At 36.9% G+C, this 21125-nt stretch overlaps 1 protein-coding gene across 1 annotated transcript in view; it reads left to right on the forward strand.

Moving 5' to 3' along the window:
• Positions 1-21125, forward strand: part of LOC134528639 (cyclic AMP-dependent transcription factor ATF-6 alpha) — an 89487-nt gene that overhangs the window by 50798 nt on the left and 17564 nt on the right. The window contains exons 3-10 of the mRNA XM_063362437.1: positions 8049-8110; positions 11019-11199; positions 11839-11969; positions 13285-13420; positions 16292-16438; positions 17030-17274; positions 19086-19226; positions 19864-20012. Of these exons, the coding sequence (XP_063218507.1) occupies positions 8049-8110; positions 11019-11199; positions 11839-11969; positions 13285-13420; positions 16292-16438; positions 17030-17274; positions 19086-19226; positions 19864-20012 (1192 nt within the window). The remainder of the gene's footprint in view (positions 1-8048; positions 8111-11018; positions 11200-11838; positions 11970-13284; positions 13421-16291; positions 16439-17029; positions 17275-19085; positions 19227-19863; positions 20013-21125) is intronic.

The following is a 21125-nucleotide window of genomic DNA, read 5'->3' on the forward strand; positions in this document are numbered from 1 at the left end:
ATGAAACTTTATGATAGTGAAGCTACCCTGGAACATATTTGTAAAACTAAAATAATCGTAGGAAAAAGTAAACAAGTTTTAAATTACCTAAAAAAATTATAAGCTTCAAATCACGCCAATAGAAAAAAAATTGTTTTTACTTTCTATAACATTAGATGTGATATTATTATGTAATAATGTGGAATCAGCTCAATACGATTAAGGCTGGTTTTTAGGAAGTATTTACGGACTGATTTCAGTTGTTTAAGCAAAAACAAACACACACACTTAGGGCCTATACTTAGTGTTACGTGTTTTAAAATGTGACAAGATGGGTAGTATTTTTAATAAAATTCCTTGTCGAAAATCAGTTCCAAAACTGGGATCTATTGGACTGTACTTAACTTTTAGTAGCGCCATGTTCGTAATGCTTTGAAGAACCAACAAAATGTTCAAATATCTTTGACGCCATGTTCGTCCCAACACAATTTGCCTGCCTAATAAATTATAGGCATTGCTGTTATATTTATGACTATTCAAGTTTACAAAAGTAGTCCAGGATAAAATTCACTACCATAAAGTTAACTTTGACACACTAATACACTTAGTACATCCCCCGTGGATCCACCATCTTGACGACTACGGCTCATGGCTATAGCAGTTTCTGCACGCATGCGCATTGGATTTTCAACCTGTCAGATTTCCATTGTGTAATGCCCACTTATTTCATTGCGTTTCTGGTGCATACCGCCGAAATTTCACCCTCAACTCGCCTGAAGAAGTATAACTTTAAAAACAGATAGTACCACCTTGTTAAACAGAATTATAGTTAGATTTAAAAAAAAAAAAGGAAAACTAATTTTTACCATTTTTCCTCCTAAAATGAATTCTTTTCATATATTATTATCACACTCGGCTTTGTTTTAAAGAATTCTACGTTAAATTTCACGTCCGAGTTTCTTATTATACGTTTATTTGCGACATGAGAACACGTGAATTTGCTCGTTAACGAGGTTAGAAATTACACATCTTTGGTGTGTACTGAAAGACAGTGGTGTAGCTAAGGTGACTGGCGCCCCTGGCCAGAATTGAAAATGGCGCCCCCTCTTGGATTTAAAGATAGTTGGGGGAGGGTTCAGTAACGCGAAACCGTCGCGGTGGTGGCCCCCCCCCCCCTTCCCAACGCCTCCTCCGGCGCACCTGGCGGGGGCAATCCCTGTCACCCGCTTGCTACGCCACTGCTGAAAGAGTGAACGTGTATGGATTCTCGCACAATAGTGTTGTTGCTATTCCGACCGTGACCCGGGGTCAGTGGAGGGGAGGCGCGCGGTCTCCGTGACGTCACGCCACGTCACGCCACGTCACGCCGCCGCGCCCCGGGGCGTCATGCAAGGCCTGCCCACAGGATGCTCAGTTCAGGGCCAAATTAAATACAATGTTATTGCATGTGGGATTGAAATATACATCACGTTTTACTTGTTCGCAAAAGTCCTATTATCGTCAGCACAGCAGGTAAATAACACTCTAGTACAGTGGTTCCCAAAACTTTTCAGCTGGCGACCCACCTTTCCTTATAGCAATACCTCCACCGTCTATCGGTCCATGGTGGAGTAAACAACCTTATTTATATCGTATCCCTTCTTTATGTATGTATAATTTACCATCAAATGTAGCATATATATACATATATATATATGTATATGTTTTTTTTAAGATACCTATTGATTATTGATAAACAATTTGTGTTCTGATTCGAAAATGGTTGACAAAATATAGGCACTTTGTAGCAAAACAGTTATTTAGTTAACAATATATATGTGTGTGCACACAATTCGATTTGTTTCGATTTTTCTTATCATTTCTGATGATTTATTCGATGGTCTCTGATAGTTTTAGGATCGAGTCGCGACCCACCTGTAACCCTTCCGCGACCCACCGATTGGGAACCGCTGCTCTAGTAAGTTTGGTAAACTATGATAAAGAATTAGGAGAAAATAATTATTCTGTGTTCGAAAGGGGGGGGGGGGGATCCGCTATGCTCCCCCTCCCCTTTCTAGCTCCGTCAGTGTCCACACTTTTTTTTTGTTTCTAAATACTCTTACGCGCGTTTTTAACAGAAATTCCTCTTTGTTTGGACAGTAGTAGTAGTAGTAGTGTGCGCTGTGACGTCTATTAAATCGGCTAATGCCAGTCATTCCCGCCATCTATTGTTCCCACTGAGGACACATTGAGACTGGTAGTTACATATCAACGCCTTTTCGACTCAAAGAAAACACAGTGTGTTCATTTTCTCGTGCAGCATTAAGAAGAGTGGTTCAGAGTATCTTTTACTTTTAAATATGAAAGAGATGCACCGACACTAAAAAGGGTTGAAAACGCCGATATAATTATTTGGCCATGCGAAGAGAGCTGAGAACATTCAGCCAAAGCATATGACGGAAATGAAAAGTAGAAGGAACGAGACCTCGATGAAAACCAAGAGATATGGATAAACAGATAAGAGGAAGGCACTGGAAGAGAGCGGACAAGGAAAAATCTGTGGAGACACAATATACTGCAGACTCATGTTGTGTTTCAGGAAAACTCTGCAGTAGCCTTGAAACGTCTTAAGAAGTATTGATGTTGCAATCATTGATGGTGAAACTATTGACGAATTAGCATCTATTGAAATACTTGGCCTGGGCTTCAAGAATATGGTGAGGGCGGATGGAGTGGCCCTGTTTCCGGATTTCATTTTTAAAGCTGTATTTTTGGAAGAGTGAAAATGGCTACATTGTGTGTTTGTTGCCCCAATGCAGGGGCGGCTCCAGGATCTATTTTTGGGTTGGCCCGGACTGCACGGCAGGGGCGTACACCCTGCTTTGCGAGCCCGGGCTATACCGGGGGGTCTGGCCCCCATATCAGAGGGTGGTTCGGGGAACTTTAAAAATTAAGATGCAAAATTGTAATTTTTGTGGCTTTCTTAGGGTAATTTATTTTTCTCTGAAGTCTAATATGTATAATAATTAATCATAAGAATTATTTTTAACGTATAATTGTATGTCAACAAAATACACTTTAATATCTATAAAGGTCACAAAATTAATTGTTAGTATTGAACTTGTGTGAATGTTACAGCACAACTCGTACGTTAATGTAAAATGTTACAAATCTGCAGGCGAATGTATAATTTCATTTCATTTCATTGCAAACTGCCCCTCTAAGTTTGTTTTTTGTTGATTTACTTTTTTTATAGTTTTCAAAATAAACCTAACTTTTAATATGATTTGCGTATTTTTTATAAAAAGTATTTATTACCCATGATCAATTTTGAAAATTTTGGGGAGGCTCGGGCCTAGCCGGTCTAGTGGCTGGAGTTGCACGACGAGAAGAATGCGCCAGTCCAGCCTTGCGCTTAGAGGCCATACCGCGCTATAAGCACCAGCGAGCGTCGCACTTACCACCCCGCCTCAGTAACACAACACGCACGAGCTCTGAAAGCATCGGGGACGCCAAGGGCGACAATGGCTCGCGCATCGCACGCCACTTCGCCTCTACGCTCCATTCACAGGACTGGCGTGCAGTCTTCTCGTCGGTAACGCGTCTCTGTGCGATCTTGAGCGGTGACCCCATAATTTTATGCTGTGTTATAAAGATGGTCTCCCTGAACTTCTCCATACCATATACAATACCTTGTGTATAATTTTTCATACCTAAAAACGTCCGTGAGAACATCTGCTCTAGCCTTTTTTTCACTGTACAAAAAAAGAACACGTTATGGACGAGAAAATTGAACGAGACTTGCATAGTAAAGTGCAATGGTTCTTCGATGATATTCTTAATAAGATACTTTTAATAAATCTCAAGCGGTTTGTGAATGGCGTGTTAACGCCTTGAGCTCTACACGGTGTGTGGCGACCCAGCCAGGTCGAAGTTGTTCCAACTATCCTTTTGAGCCGTTTGCCTTTCGTTCTTCCGACGCCCGCCGTGTTGCGCGAACAGAACGCACGTACACGGTGTAGTTTGCTAATGCTCGTGTTTACCCGGGCTCGAGGCCCGCCGAGGAGGCTGCGCAGGCCCGTCCGCCAGCAAGTTGGCACGCGTGACGCAAGATGGCGGGGGTGATCAGCCCTGGGAAGCCTTCATTTCACCTTTGAATATATATACTGTATAGAAGTCGCGAGTGGATAGGATTTACTCTACGTTTTTCAGAAGCGTATGATGAGCAGCTTGGGAACTTCACCGCTGCAATGCGCTGCCGTAACGCCCTGTATCGTCTTAGTTGTTATTTACACGTTAGAGCGCAGCACTGTCGCCCGCTGTCATTCCCCGCACCCCCCACCTATCATTCACTGCAGCTTGAGTTCGTTCAACGGGAGGGGGAAGGGGTGTTTGAAGAGTTGGACACTTGTCCGCTAGGGACCACCACAAGTCGATGCCCTAGAGATGGTGGCGATTGCGGCGGTGAATTAACCAACTACCTCAAAACCGTATTAGAAATTTTAACCTGGGCTGGCGACTTCTATACAGTATATATATTCAAAGATTTCACAGACGAGAGAGCCACACCCAGTGGCGTAGCCAGGATTTGTGTATAAGGGGTGTTAGGAAGCATGCCCCCCCCCCCCCCCCCCCGTATTAAAGCGGGGGTCCGGGGGTCCTCCCCCAGGAAAATTTGGATTTTAAGGTGTAAAATAGTGCTATTTTAGCAGTTTTCGGTTCTTAAATTTAAATATTGTAATGGTCAAATTTTTATTAATTTTAATATGAAATTTGTTTGAGTGATGAATAAGAAATTAATTAAAGATTTGGTGCTAAGGGGGGGGGGGTTAACCCCTAAACCCGCCCCCCCCCCCTTGCCCCTGGCCACACCAGAAGTTTTCCAAAGGTTGCTTAGCAAATAACAGGGCTAGGAAACCGTTTACATGATTTCACAGTATCTTTAATGTAGCTATCCTAACCAAATCAACCGTCCACAATGTTTTAAAGTATTTATAATGTAGCTAACCTAACCTAATTGACCATTAGTTATCATGAGTTGTCCAAAATAAAAAAAACCTGAAGATGCATGATCGGGTGTTTGGCTCTCTCGTCTGTGAAAAGAAGGCTTACCGATCAGCCCCGGATAGGGCAGGCAAGGCACAGGCGCACACTGCAGTATGTTTGTTGCATGCCTCACTTGCCAGTCAGCTGTGGTCAAGTCGACTGGACTGTTTCTTATATCCCATGTCGTGTCGAACACTCACACCATATACATACATGCATTAATGCTTACATAAATTAAAGTTTACGAAAACCACGTATATAAATATCTATAAATATATTTGAACAGTGTTATGTATGAACTGGTCACTTTTAAGAAAGTAAATCTTATTCTACACATGTAAAAAATGGATGTTAGTATATATGATGTTGATAAACTTCGACACTGTGTGACTGATCACAATAAAAGTTGGCACATCATATCAAAGTGTTTTTTTCATGGAGAAGGTTTTTATGCTATCCATTTGTTTTGTAACTCTCCACTAGATGGCGCTGCAGCGTTTCAACTTCTATGTCGTTCAACCGATCGCCATGTGTAAATTCAGTTTTAGAACAGAAAATCATAGGTTATAGACATAACAAACAGCGAATGTGTGTAATTTCACTTTGTTTATCACACAGTATTGTAGTGTCTGGCAACTTGCCATCCTTCTCCTTGACCAGACCCGCCCGCTTATTGAAATTCATCACGGCGGCTAGCTAACAAACGGCACTAATAAAAGTTTAATTTTAAACTTCTTCAATAAATGGCCCGGGCAATGCCGGGTACTTAAGATAGTACATTATACAATTTTGTAATAATTACTATGGTTTAAAATTTAAAAAAAAATTGTCAATTTAACTTTGGTCCTATTCCTGCTTATATGATCAAGAGATACAAAAAAACTTCAAAATGTTCAAAATGTTTTAAAACCATGAAAATATTAATTTGTCATAATTTACTTAAAGATTCAATTGAAAATGTGGTTTTTATCATTTGATACAACCCTTGCACAAGGTTGTTTCAGGAGTGAGAGGCCGGGGCAAAAATAATTGAGGCCTCATTTAGTAGTGTTATCTTTAAAAGATTTGTGCAATTTGAGTCGCACCTGTGTTTCCGTACCATGTGCGTCTCTGCCTGAGGACGGGAGCAGATAGCAGTTCCCGAAACGTCGCTTGTTTCTGTTTAGGTAAAACTATTGTATTTGTTTGTTTTTTCGTTTTGTCATGTTTTTTGTCTCGCTTCAACTGTTGTGCTGAATTATTTTGGGTTTCAATATTTTTGTGTTGTCATCATTTGTGGGGATTTTTTCGTTCTCTTAGTACATTTTTCTTTGTTTTTTCTTTGTTTGCTGACCATATTCCTGTTTCGGAATATTTTGTGGTGTTCATATCCTTGTTGACAACAGCAATTGTTTGCTTGATTTTGTGTGTTTTTTGTATCTTTTTTTGAGTATTTTTATTTTTATTTATTTATTTTATTTATTAGTTTTTCTTCAACAGAAAAAGTTCTTAGCAATGGCGTATGTCCAAAAACTTACATCAAGTCTCATTTAGTAGTGTTATCTAAATATTTTGACTACATACAGTTATAATTCACTTATAAATGCTTATAAAATAAGAAACTTGCACATGAATACAATTTGCTGTTATATAAAAAGTTAGCTTAACTTGTACACAAGTCCTAAGTTTGAATCTTCTAATAGTACATTTGAAATAAAGTTGCTATCTGTGTCTGTCTGTTCACTTCTTCTAAACTATACAATAATATATTTTGATATTTTTTTCATCCTCTGAATTTCTTCTGGAAGTTTTATGTGAATAATACATTCATGCTAAATTGAAAGAATGTAGAGAAATCTCGATATTTTGTCATCAAGACTATTAGGGCACTGACTTATTTAGGATTGATTAATGTACTAAAGAATTGCAGTAGACCAGGAAAGTCAGTGAGTTCTTCTAAGGATTGCTCACAGTAACCATTTTTTTTTTTAATTTTGAAAGATAATATTATTTAGTTATGGGCAGTACGTGTTAGTATGCATATAATTTTTGAAAACACTGAGCACTGCGAGAACTTTATACTTATAAGTTCTTGATTATTAAATCTAAATGATGCCACATTAATGGATCAAATCCATGTGAAGCCAGAGCGGGTCCCTTGTATGAAAACTATACTACATAAATATATACTGTTTATCTATTTCAGGCATATATTTGGCTTTTTTGCCTGTGATTTGTGCCTTGATGAGGGAGGTTCATGTCAACCTAACCATAGCACATTTTATTTTAAAATATTTTCATTGTTAATTACTCTGTACTTAAATTCAGTTTATATTAATTAATTTATATAGAAGAAAATTTAAAATAGTTAATAAGACTTATCAATTTACATAATTAATAATACAATTTTTAATTGTTTTTTGTTGGTAATCTAAAATTAATTAAACACACTGGAGGTAATGATAGCAGTTTAGTTGCAACATTATTATATAATAAGACTGTGTGGTCTTATGATAAATAAGGAAAATAAAGTCTTTACTTTGCCTAGTGCTATAGTTATTAATGCCGTTCTAATATATATATTTTTTGTATTTTATAAAAAATATGTAGCATAACTATAAATACAAAAATCATGGTATAATTATTATTTCCAAGTACATATTGAAATAAATCTTTATGCATTGTAAGTTGTTTTAAATAATAATTGAATTACCTTTTTTATATATAGTAAATATTTTATGAACATTGCATTTAAACCCTACAACTAAGTTGCTCAGCTTTTTATGCATTTGTTCACATCCAAAAAAAAACTAGGAACAATATCTTAGTAAGCAATTCTGTTAAATTTAATGGGATTGTGAAAATACTTTGTATATATGAATGTTACATGTTACATTAAAATAATAATAATTGAAATATAGATGTTATTAAATATAAAATATGGGAATTTATTTATTTTATATACGTACAGTAGTGATTAATTTTTTGGTGACTTATGCATTGCTTAGCTATCCTTTAATATAGTTTTATTCTGAATAGTAAACATTTGTTTTTTAACGTTCCAGACATGGACTACTCATTGCATCACGAAGATGATGTTTTCCATCAACTGTCGCGAGAGCTTGAGGTATGTGCATTTGTTGTGGTTGTCATTTAGTTTAAGTTGAACTTGTCACTGTGCGTGTCAGTACTTCCGATGACGCAGTCTTCGCGAAGAACGTGTCAGCTCAGTCCGAGAGTCCTGTGGGGCTTCGTGCCAGTGCAGTTTCGCCTGCAGGTTGGGCTGACTGATCGGAGACAGGGCTACCTGTTCCAGCCCCCAGGTACACACTCTCTGTTTGGACTGGCATCTTACAGTGAGTGTCGGTCTGATGTGCAGTACAATTGTGCAGGAGCTACTGTCCTTCCCTTTTGCCAAGCAGTTTTGAATATGCTTTTTCCATCAAGTTTAGATTGTGGAATCTAATCTTTACTTTTTATTTTCCAAATGAAGGGTGACTTTCGAACTCGTCTATAAAATGTAATAATAAATCTTTTGACCTCGTCGTCATAGCACATTACTTCAAAAAAACCACACTATTTCACTCTGCAGGCAAACGACGATGTGGTTTGCAGCCCGTTCTCTACACAAGACAGTCCCGCCTGTCAGACGTCACAGCCTGTAGGTCAGCCTCGAGATAGAATTCCCGTAGTCCAAAGAATGGCCGGCCATCCCACGCACCTTACAGACGAGGACTCCATTTGTGTGGGGCTCCTTGCACATCTCTCAGTTTTGTGACATACTGGCGAAACAGCAAGTCCAGCCATTTTGCTGGTTTGTACTTGGGTGCATTGGTTCGAACGGGGATCTTGGAAAGTTTCTGCATCAACGTCACTGCAGGTTTGGTGCTGGGTGCCCGTGGGAGTGTTGGCCTCCCTGTCTGGCTCTGACCCTAACTGTTGGCAGCTGGAGAGGACTGTCGTTCCTAGTGTCTAAAGGTTGGGTTTCTTAGGACTGCTTTAAAAAGCAATGACTTTCACTATGTTCGAGAAACAATTAATTTAATAAAAATAATGAGTAATTTATTAATGAACTTAACAGTTAATATTTTATTTCTGAAGAAAAAAAACTAAAATAAATGTTAACTGATTTTCTGCGCAACCTTTATCGGTGACCTCAAACTAGGTTTAATCAAAATGGTTAGGTACACCCAAAGATTTCTTTGTTTGTGCTGATGATGGTTGTAATGTAAGAGACTATAAAAAGCACTTGGCAGAATGGCTTATTGCTTGACAACTAGAAAACTGAAATGAGTCAAATGAAATCATTACACTCGGTTGCTATTTTTTACAACCTGCATAAACACATTTAATCTGGTCGCAAGTTTTTAAACGTTAATCACTTATAATGCAGCAGCAACAAAAATGCTGGTAGTTCATAAAGTTAATAATTTGATTCAGAGCACATCATAACTCTGGATTGTGCTCGCTCAGAAGCTAGCAGAGAGGCCCGCCTCACTTGTTGTTATTTAATGTTGAGCTCAGTGGTCAAGGCACAGCAGTGTACCGCACCATCACTCTCAGCATCGAGAGCTGATGAGTGGCTTCCAAAACATCGGGAATACATAGTAGTTTTATGCATTGCCTCATAAAATCCAGCAAATTGAAGGTTGGGCTAGTAAGTCCAGTCAATGCTAGTTGTAAGTACCTCACAACATGACAACATTATACTAGAGTAGTGGTTCTCGAAATTTTTGAAGTCGGGGTTACATTTAAAAATCTTACAAATAACTCTAGGCACTCCATATACAAATTTATATGGAAAATGTTGTAATAATTTATAATAATAATACTAATAATGTGTTTCTTAGGGCTGTATATCAGTAATGAAATGGTACAACAGAGTAACTATATTTATTTTTATATCTGGACATATATTTCAGAAGAATACCACAGGGTGCACCCGAAAATTATCTTGGGCACACACATTGAGAAGCACTAAGCTAGAGTATAGCATAATAATTTAATGTTAATTCAGTTATCTCTAGAATTGAAGCTTTATAATTTTTTTCATTAAACTACTTGTAAGGTAGAGTAATGGGAATTTAGAATTATATTGCAAGCTTAAAAAAAATACTTCTTATGGTTAGAAACTAATAGTTACAATAAAAAAAAATAGCAAGGGAGTTAGTTGTCTCTGACTGTAGGTGACTGTTTTCAGAATAATTTTGTTTTCCACATGACTGGTACTTAAAATTTCATAATAAGTTGTATGTGTTATAATAATAACTTGCTTATCATTGTATAACTAGTTTAGGTAGTGACACATGCCCGATGCACCATATAGTTGTCCAGATCTCCGTTTAAAAGCTGCGGCCGTGCTGCAGCTTGTGGGCAGGCATGTTTCGTGCCGGACAGCTGTGAAGAGCGCAGCACATGTTCAGAGGGGCACAGCACTGGGCTATCCTAGCCTGCTCCAGGGGTCGCATACAGCAACTGTGCCTAGTGGGGGTGATAGCTGGGAGAAGGTTTCTTTGATTGCAACTCGCTTAGGATGAGATTACATTTTCTGGGGACTTCGACAAACAAGATCAGGCCCAGCCCAGTCCACGCTAATCTAGTACATATTTGCCTTGTGAGGCTGCTGGCTCAGTTAGGACCTGGCCAATAGATTGCCCAGGCTTGCCTTTAAGATGGTCACATATAAAGTTACGATTTGGAGGCAAATCGCCACTGACAAAAATGATCAAACAATCCTACTGAGCAAGCTACCATAAGCATTTGTAAATGATAAAATGGTGCAAAATAAAATGCTTATCAATGGTGGCCACATTTCCTCGATTCTTGAAAAGCTTTGCGAGCTCCTGGGCTGCGATTTGTTACGATGCTTGTTGTTAGTTAAGAGGTTTTGTACTACCTGCTCCTTGATTTCTGGGTTGATGCCTCGTCCAAAGTAGTTTTGTTGGGGCACGTCGACCGAGAAGCCAAGGAGCGCGTGGTGACCGGCCACGAAAGCCGGCGACATGCGTCATGTGTGTGGTGCTTGTGGTCACCAGCTGCCTCTGCTCATGTCGAGTCCGAGCCACCACAGCTCCGACGAGGAGCTCATGCGGGACCCCTCGCCCCTCCCCAGCAGCCTGCTGGAGCCGTTCTGCTGCCTGGGGGCCCTGGACGTCGACCCCATGAACTGGGAGTCCGACTCCTTCGCCAGGCTCGACGCCCTGTCGGACGATATCGGTACGCCACGTTTACTGTAATCGGTGTGTCAATATGAAGTAGCCTGTATTTTGAATGTAGCTTCACTGTAAACATGTTTATTGAGATGATTATTTTTTTGCAATTAGTTATATCTATTGTCTAGGAAATTCACTACTACTACTAATAGGTAAAACTTTATAATCATATCAATTTTGTTGAAAAAGATATTTGAGTAGCAGGTTGTCAGATTTTAATACTTAATTAATACACAATACTTAAGTGAAGTGCAATGTAAATTTGTAAAGAAATTTTACATTTAATGTTTAATGGCAGTGGTGATGTATTTGTGTGAATTTAAATTAACGTTTTCATTTTCCCAGTAGGAGTTGGCGAAAATCATAAACAATATGACAACATGATTAAATATAACATGCATCACAGGACATAACATTTTGTAATAAATGTCGAATAGGACAGTCCTGAAAAGTGTGATTTTTGGCGACTCATGTTAGGCAATGAAAAAAATTCTATTGAAGTTTGTAAATAAATGTTATGAACTACCTTGCATTGTATATTTTTTTTCTGTGTTTGTTGATGAGTGTAAAATTGCGTTTCCTGATAAAATGAAATGACTGTCATGAATGACCTGCCACTTCTTGTGATCACGTGTTGTTCCAGTGTGCGAGATAAAGGACGAAATCAAGGTGGAGCCGTCGTCGCCGACTCTGTTCCGCTCGTCGCCTTCTCCGTCTCCCTCCAGCTCGAGTTGCGAGAGCTGGTCGGGCGGGGAGAGCTCCTCCGATGTCAAGGTGAGGGGCCCGGGCACATGCTCTTCAGAGCCCTTTATTGGCTCCAATCCTGGTCTCGGATTCGAATCGGAAGAGTGCCGTGAATACACCCCTCGAATCTGAACGTGGGTCTCGAGGATCTGAAATAAAATAATAAACAAAATCTATATAAGTAAATAAAAATTTTAATGTTTGGTTGGTTCAAAATCTTAAATCTTTTAGAGTTCTTCATTGATTGCTTTGAAATTTTGACACAACTTTGCATTCAAATATGTGCATATTTTTATATACCTATGTCACACCTGTGACAGGTAAAAAGATAGAAATATAGATAGGTATTAACATAGATTTTTTATATTATACATATTAATATTATATATACATATATATGTAGATAGAGATATATAGAGAGATAGATGCTTTGTATATGTGTATCTACTTCAAACAAAGTACAGAAAAAATTGTTTGAGGCATTGCAATGCATGCTGGGCATTTGCTAATATGATATAAAAATGTTAACTATTGCATTGGAACACTTACCTATTTGAATGTTTGTTTCACGTAAACTAAGTTTCCCAAATTATTACCATTCATATTTTTTTTAATAATTATATTTGTAAAATATTACTAATTTTGGGGAACAGTAGGTTTTAAGGGAAGAGAGGCCTTGTCAACTTCAGCATTGTCTATGTCTAATTTTTAATTTACTACATTTATCCACAAGTTTTTCCTGGAACCTCAAACCTTTTAAATACTAAAGATTCAATAGTATTCGAGTGTTGGAGGCATGGACTGGGCTATCCCTACTAATTATTCATGTATGCAGTTCACAGTAATATCTGTATTATCCAGTAATGCAAGTTTACTTATTAGCATAAATTGGTTCAAGCCTAACCAAAATTATCATAATTTTTAGTTTTTTAAAAATAAATAGTGTTTGGATAACTGAAATTATTTCAATATTATTTTTACAGGAGGTAGATTTAATACTTAAATATGTCTAAAATAGCTTTTACATTTTAGTTTGTGTGGTGAATGTCTTATTCTGAAATTGATTTATTAAAACTAATATTTATGATTGTTTATTAGAATAAGGTAGTTTAAATTTTCACAAGTTTCATATGATATCTACTTGGAAATCCATATGTGTAAATAAGGTATCAATAAAAATTCCTTCCGTGTAACCATGGCCGTAATTTTATTTGGTTATTATTTTTTCGGATTCATTGCACGAGAGGTTAAAGTTGGCAAATTAAAACCAGTTTAGTTAAGGGTGTAACTGGGAAACTGTGATTGGAGTGTGGAAGTGGTCGGCTGCACGCCACATGTTGTGCAGATGACGCTGGAGACCCCGCCCGTGACCCCGCCCCAGCAGGGCGAGGGCAGCCCCCCCACCTCCCCCGGCCCCGGCAGGACGAGCGAGTCCGTGCTGCTGGTGTCGCCCGTCAAGATCGTGCCCTTCCCCAGCACCGGTGAGTGCCCGTCCGACACCAGCACGCTCGGGGGAAACAAACAAATTACCTGGTCTTTTTTTTTATTACGTTAGTTATTTCGGTTCTCACCATGTTCAGATGAAAGCCACGCAACATCCAACTTTCTGCCCCTCATGTTGAAACCAGGAAAGTTACAACATCAAACAACTAAAGTCCAGCAAATCTGCACATCTGACTGGGACTTAACCACAGAAAGGGTATTTTCCCCACAGAAGGAGGATTCTTCATAGAATAGATACAGTGGCGGATCCAAGGGGGGGCACCAGGGGCAAGTGCCCCCCCCCCCCCCCCCCGAAAAACCAGTTGTCTGCTACATTCACATTGCCGACAAAAATTATTGTTTCTGAAACCAATGAAATATTTTAATATAATTAATGAATTTCTTGTAGAATCATAAAATCTGGTGGTTGGATGTTATGTGTAGTGTGAGTAGATTAAATACAAATTTAGTAATTTTAAGACATTTTTTTCTCTGGCTATTCTGAAATCCTAGAGTGCCCCCCTCCGAGTTGAACCCCTGGGTCCGCCACTGAATGGATGTTCCTCACAGAATGGGGATTTACAGCGCAGTCTGGAATTTCCCACGGATTAGGATTTGACTATTTCTATGTTTTTATTTTATTTTAGAGGAGTATTTAGCTTGGTATGATTTACAACTTTTTCAGATAATTTAAATGATAATATCTTGATTAGTATATAATTTTTTCCCCTGTAAATCACAAGAAACATCAGTGTGCAAACTTTTGTTGTTATTAGAGTGGAAATTTCATTAAAACAATTAAAATATTCTATTTAAAAATACATTATTTAAAAAAAATATTTTTTATTTTTATAAAAAAACCACTTTGTATAAACTGTGTTTGAAACCATTACCTATAGTTTAAATCTGCCAACGTTTGTCACTGGTGATTCAACTTTTCTCCTGCTATCACGAACCAACTCTTATTTTACAGCCAACTTCACAAAAGCATTTGCATCACAGCAAGTATATAATTTTCCATAATTGTTTTTAATACTGAGGGTTATCTTGTTTGTAGTTAACCGTGGCATATTTCACTTCCATAAACCATAAACAATTTTTGACTTTTTAATTTTTTATTTCCGTGCCCGCTCAATGGCAAAACACTCGTGTAACATTAAATACAATGCAATTCATTAGTAATGCAATGCTTAATAATGTGACAAATCTACAAAGAAAAATTGATTTTTTTTCTTAATAGCTATTTTTTCTTCTTTCATTGATAATTTAATGCCGCCGACGCCCGAGCCAACGTTTATATTCCGCATTCCACAATCCGTTATGTCAGCAGTCAGCAGTAGCTCTGGATAGAAATACTAGAAGCTTTCAGGGCTAGTTTACCTCGTCTGTATATTTCACCAAATAAGTTTAAATTTGACTGACACATGATGCACTGATACAATAAAATCATCAGTAATAAGCATGCCAAGAACAGTCTTCAAAATAATTAAAAAGAAATACTGGAAATTTTGTATGTTTGAAAAATATGCATCATTAATGTAAAAACGTGTTTCTAATAAGAAATGCAAGATCAAACAATGTAATATATTTTCCAATCCATTTAGTTAATATATTTTGGTACAAATTCCATGTAAAATAAATTTACATGCAATGAATTTACCGTAGTAACAGATGAATATTTTTTTGAGTTAAAATTTGTCAAATTGTGGATTGATTTCATTTTTTTTGTTACTTTTCGGTGCTAAATTGTGTGTTAACTTGTATTTCAGTGTAATGTATAATATTGACATGCTTTGCGGTGTTTTATGGTTTTATCGCAATTCATGTAATCTCGTCCTTAGATATTCTTCGCATTCAGTAATGGTAAGTAATCATCCTTACTCTGAGTTTTCTCGAAACGAGGAGTCAAGAATCCATAATTTTTCACTTTTTTCCATAATAATTTTTCATTCCTATAGTGAATGCCATCAGAACTGCCCAAGGTATGCCAAATACATTTATGCACGATGCTCGTGTGTGTAAGCTTCCAGATGACGGGTGCTGTGAAAGAGAAGTGTTCACATGTGTGGATACATCAGCTGTTTCAGTTGTAATGGTGGTGCGTTGAGTCGTATCAGATGTAATGGGACAGTCATCTTATATTTTGAACTCTTGTCATTGACTTTTGTTGGTAAGTTGGTAAGTAAAACAGCCTTAGTGTCTCATCGATACTTCTTCACATGTCAAACTAAACTGGTTCTTCGCAAGAACGTGGCTGTGATTGAGATAGTACAAACATTATCACTGTCTGATTTCAAGTGGATGAAAAAAATATGGGAACACTAGTGTAAAATAATATTATGTATCTACATACCATTTTTGACTATGCTTAAGGGTTAAAATTTAGTTCCAGCTTTTGCTCCTCATATTTCCATAAATGACAAATGACAAAAATATTACAGAAAAGTTTTTCACACAGGTCTAGATGGTTATCAGTTTTTTTTTGTATATATACTTACAGATCTAGCTGACAACTTATGCTGATTTTTGCATTTTCCTCAAACGTTGTTACATATTTTTTACAGTTTTTTTTGTGTAGTTTTACTCATCTTTCATTAGAGCATGTGAAGTATGAACCAAAGTTTGCCTTGTGTTATTGCAAAGAAATATTTCTGTATTACATTAAGAACTCTTCAGCTACCTTTAGGGGAAAATTTTACTTAATGAAATGAAATTTAACTATTGAGTATTTTCTTTTGGAGTATTCCTTTCCTTGTGCCTCCCATTTTCTCTCCCTGTTGTTACACTTGGTACAGTGGAGGGGAAGTGTTGTTTTGTTGTGCTTGTGATAATGACAGTGAGTGCTTAGTAAAGCAGTCATTCTGTTGCAGGTGTAACTGTAAAACAAAACAATACACAGAAAATAATAATCACCTCCCAGGGAGTGAACATGAAAAAAAGACCCAACATCCAACCGAAACCCTCTCCAGTTTTAACAACGGCAGTACCTACGGTCTCTGTGCCGAAAAGCACCGAAGGTAAGGCAGAGTGCTTTATTTTATTGTAAATTGTGGCGTGTACATGTGAAGTGTGTGTCTTGCTTGGTTTGCAGTACAGAGAAATTGGTACCCGTTGTTTCCATATTGATATACTTACCCTGCTTGTTAACATTTAAATTCTTATTTTGTTTACCGTCTTTAATTATAATAAGTTTCAATTTGTTTGAATTTTACTGTTTGTTGATTTTTCTAAGACCATAAAATGGTGTCGATTCACAGTATTGTTATAGCTGTAGTCTTTCTGAAATAAAAAAAAATAATTTTACTCCGTGCTAAACCTCAATTATTATTTCACTAGATAAACTATATGCAACAGTTGTAACTATTTATCTTTAATAGCAAGAAATTTCCATTAAAACTAAACAGTCAAAATGTTTAATATTAAATGCTAAAAAAAAATATTTTTTTTGATAGAAATGATTGAAAACAAAATGCCATCTTTCAGGTACAAATTTCATAGTTTTAGATATTAAAAAAAAATTGCATTACATTATAAAGTTCTGTGCTCCGTGGCACAGCAGACTGAAGCAAGGCACAGACACTGCACGCTGTTGCGGGACCTGGTTGCAGAGTCCAGGACGATAGTGCTCTCGGCCCAGGACTTCGCGGCCCTGACCCAGGGCAAGAGGCCCATCAAGCCCGTGCCCAAGGTGAGGATCCAGCCGCTGACGCCCGCCCAGCAGAAGACGGTCCCGGTGAGCGTCAAGTGGGAGCCAGGCGCCAGGATCCCCATCCTGAAGAAGGGCGTTGTTGCTCCCGCGCCCGTCGTGGCAGCCCTGTCCGCTCCGCCGATGGCCGTCAGCCAGGAGTCGGAGGTGGGTGACGTGCAGTGGCGTAGCCAGGATTTGTGTGTGGGGGGTGTTAAGAAGCATGCCCCCCCCCCCCTTCCCCCGTATTAAAGCAGGGGGTTCGGGGGTCCTCCCCCGGGAAAATCTGGATTTTAAGGTGTAAAAGTGTAAAATAGTGCTATTTTAGCAGTTTTCGGTTCTTAAATTTAAATATTGTAATGGTAAAAATGTTATTAATTTTAATGTGAAATTTGCTTGAGTGATGAATAAGAAATTAGTTAAAGATTTCGCGCTAAGGGTTGGGTGGGGAGGGGGTTTGAACCCCTAAACCCCCTCTCCCCTGGCTACGCCCCTGGTTTCGTGGCACCACAGACCAGCACGTTTTGAACTCATTCACCCATTCAGTTAACAAAATATCTACATGTAAAAGTACTTAATAATGAAGTTTGTTATTAATATAAATGAATTTAATTGAAGACAAATTGTAAGGCTGAATTTAATCAGGTATAATTTTTTTCATTCAACCAAAACTGTGTTTTTTTATTATAGATACACTTCAAACCATGCAGAAATTATACATTCATTTTAATAGACCATAAATATTTTGTAAACGGCATAATTGCTTGGAAAAGAGTGGAAATTGTGATGCACTTTTACAAAGCTTCGCACCTGATGGGAAGCTTCACATTTGTTTCAAAGCTTTAAATCATTGGAAGCCTAAGATTCACTCATGAAATTCACCTACCATTTTGTGTAAACATTCCATACTCAGCTTTTTGTTGTTCAGCCACACACAACACATTACTGAACCACATTTTTTTACAAGGACATACAAAAAACGCCTGTGAAATTATCATGACAACAAACTGGTCTCCATTTTGTGATGTCACTCTAAAAACGTTAGTGTGGCAGCATAAACTTAGCTGAGTCTATAGGATGTACTGATTTGGATGGACATTCATTTGAAACGGCTAATATCTCTGTATCAGTACATAATCAGTATTGGCAAAAATTAATAACTAGCCTGTAAATCATCTGTTTCTGCCAACTCGGGTCGATAAAACACTTTTCTGAACTTTTATTCTGTGCAAAGAATTCAAGTAGGTACTGAAATAGGAACATAACTATACAAGTTAATGTATTGTGCTAATATTTAATAAATTTACTTTTTACAGTTTTCACAATAAATTATTTTTACGTGCTTTGTAATGTTGCATGTTGTTAATGTTTAATAATGGCCATGGGTAGCATTTGATCACGTAACAATTGTTTACTGTATTCAGTAAGGATTTTTTTTCTCTTGGTTAATAGTACATCCTTAGTTTATGACTATGATGTTCATGTCATTGGTTTGGTCAGCATTGTGTGCTTTAAGAGTAACTCACTCAACTGGGCTAGGACTCAGGACAAAGTGGACGAAATGTAACCAGACTCGAGAAAGTGGCAAGAGAGACGTGTTGGGTTGTTCGTGGTGAGGGGGGGGGGGGGGGTGTAGGTGCAAGAGACTGGGAAGGTACTCTTTCGCGGACTACATTATCACTTTCTGAAAACATGGGTCATAACTCATTATTTCTTAATGATACAAACAATGTCTTATGTTATTAACTCAAAAATATATTGGTCATGTTACCAAATGTTAGCCATTCAAAAGACTGCAAAGAAATTCTTTTCACTGCACAAATTTTTTTTTTGTAGTTTTCCAATATTTTTAAAATAAAATGCATGTTAAAAATATTATTCTGAGTTTAGTAAACACAATTAAAGTAGGTTTTACAGTTTGTTGTTTGTGGCCAGATTATCGGCAGATATTTTTAAATGCTTATTTTGTTGAATTTTAGGTAAAAGCAATCAAAAGACAACAGCGCATGATCAAAAACAGGGAGTCTGCTTGCTTGTCGAGAAAAAAGAAAAAAGAATATGTAACTGCCCTTGAAACTGAGCTTTTACAAGTGAGACAAGAAAATGTGAATTTAAAGCAGGTAAGTTTGTCTCAATTCACTATTGGTATGTGTGCTACTAATTATCTGATAAAAAATTACTACATATTTATTATTTTTTGATTGGTTCTATTTTAAACTATAGTTCTTACTAGTCTTAAATAAATGATTTTTCTCATACAACAAATGTTCTCGAAAAATAATTTTTTTTTATATTGGTGCACATATTTAAAAAATTTTATTTTTTTATTTTTGTTGCAATTAGCTGGTACCAATAGTTGAATAATAATTCAAAATCTAACTACTATTCACTAACCTGAGATATAGATGAATAAAATTATTTTGATCTGTGTTAGAATACTTTTTCATTGGTGTGGCCCAATAAGAAATGACAATCTCACTAAAAAAAAAATTCTCTGTAGAATACATTGTAAATTATAATTATTGGCTGAAGCTGCAATTTCTGTGGCAGTTGTTATAGTGAAAATAGTATAATGCTTGATACTCAAAAACTGTTGAAATTTTTTATGTCAATCATTTAATGATTTTTTTTTTTTTCATTTAACTAGTGTATTTAGGATTTGTATGTAGGCATTAATATCTTTAATTTAATAGTGAATAAATAATGTATGTGGAATTTTCTGTAATTTTTTTTTCTTTTTTTCATATTTAATTTCAGGAGAATGCTTGTCTAAGGGAGAGACTGGCACAGTATGAAGATGTTCAAACGTGTAAAAAACCAGTTTTCAATATTCCTTCAAACACCAAGAAAACTACGGCTGTGTTGGTGGTCCTCTTCATGGTTTCCTTGAACATTGGGTCCTTTGGGTGTGTTTATTTTTGTGTTCTCATCTATAATTAATGTACCACGTCCGTCAATTCACTAGACGGGTGACTGTCGTAAACAACTTTGTAAATGGTCTGACCATTGATGGTTTGCACAGATGCACAGACTTCAATTCTTTTATAGTGATCTTAATGTCAGGTTGATTCAAAATTTTACATAAATAGATCTGATTAGGTAATTTTGTTGAATAATATACGTATGAAATCTTTTGTTCCTATTTAGGAAGTTGAACTAAAGTGTACTTTTCTTCAAAATATTTTACTGTACTTATAATGCCTGAAGAACCTTAACTAAAATTGGATAGTTACTTTGTGAAATGAATTTTAAATATGTTGTTCTTTGGTAATATTTGTATGATAGATTCAAGATTTTATAGAATCATACAAAACATAATTTCATCATTAGCATAGAAGTATTTCTTTTTTAGCAACATTAAAAATTAAAACCTACGTAATAATAAGTATACATTACGCAAAATTGTGTTGATAACTGCTTTAACAATTCCTGGTAAATCACTTAAAATGTGAACATAAAACAATACTTAAATTCATTAGAGTATACAAAAAACTGCAACTAAAATATTTAATATTCTTTGTTAAATTCCAGGTTGGCTCGGCAACGGAACCAATAAAAATAACGACACTTTAATCACTTGAAAGTTTATGTTTGTATACGGTAATTTTGAAGTTTGTTTTTTTAAGTTTGTATATTTCCCAACATCAAAGATAAATTATTCCCTTAGGATATTTGCATTAATATGAAAGAGTTCAAGGCTGGCTTTTATTATGCCTCAAAAACAAAAACAAAAAAAAAAACAGTAATCATAACTTGCAGTTCCAGACGATTTATCACATATTCAATGTAGCGCACAGTGATTAACAAAAAAAAAAGTAATTCAAGTCCCTTTGTGTTAATTTTTAGTTAAGCCTGACCCTGACCATCAGGCGTGAAATTAGCTTCATTGTTTCCGGCGAGCTCGCGCGCGGCGACGATCGAGCGACAACTAACTTGCACCAAGCAGCTACCTTCCTTTACAAAGCTAGAAACAAAGGGAGGACCAACTGACCAATCAGAACACAATGAACCCAGTACCA

The sequence above is a fragment of the Bacillus rossius genome, chromosome 1 (genome assembly GCF_032445375.1).
Source record: "Bacillus rossius redtenbacheri isolate Brsri chromosome 1, Brsri_v3, whole genome shotgun sequence".
In the NCBI taxonomy this organism is placed as follows: Eukaryota; Metazoa; Arthropoda; class Insecta; order Phasmatodea; family Bacillidae; genus Bacillus; species Bacillus rossius.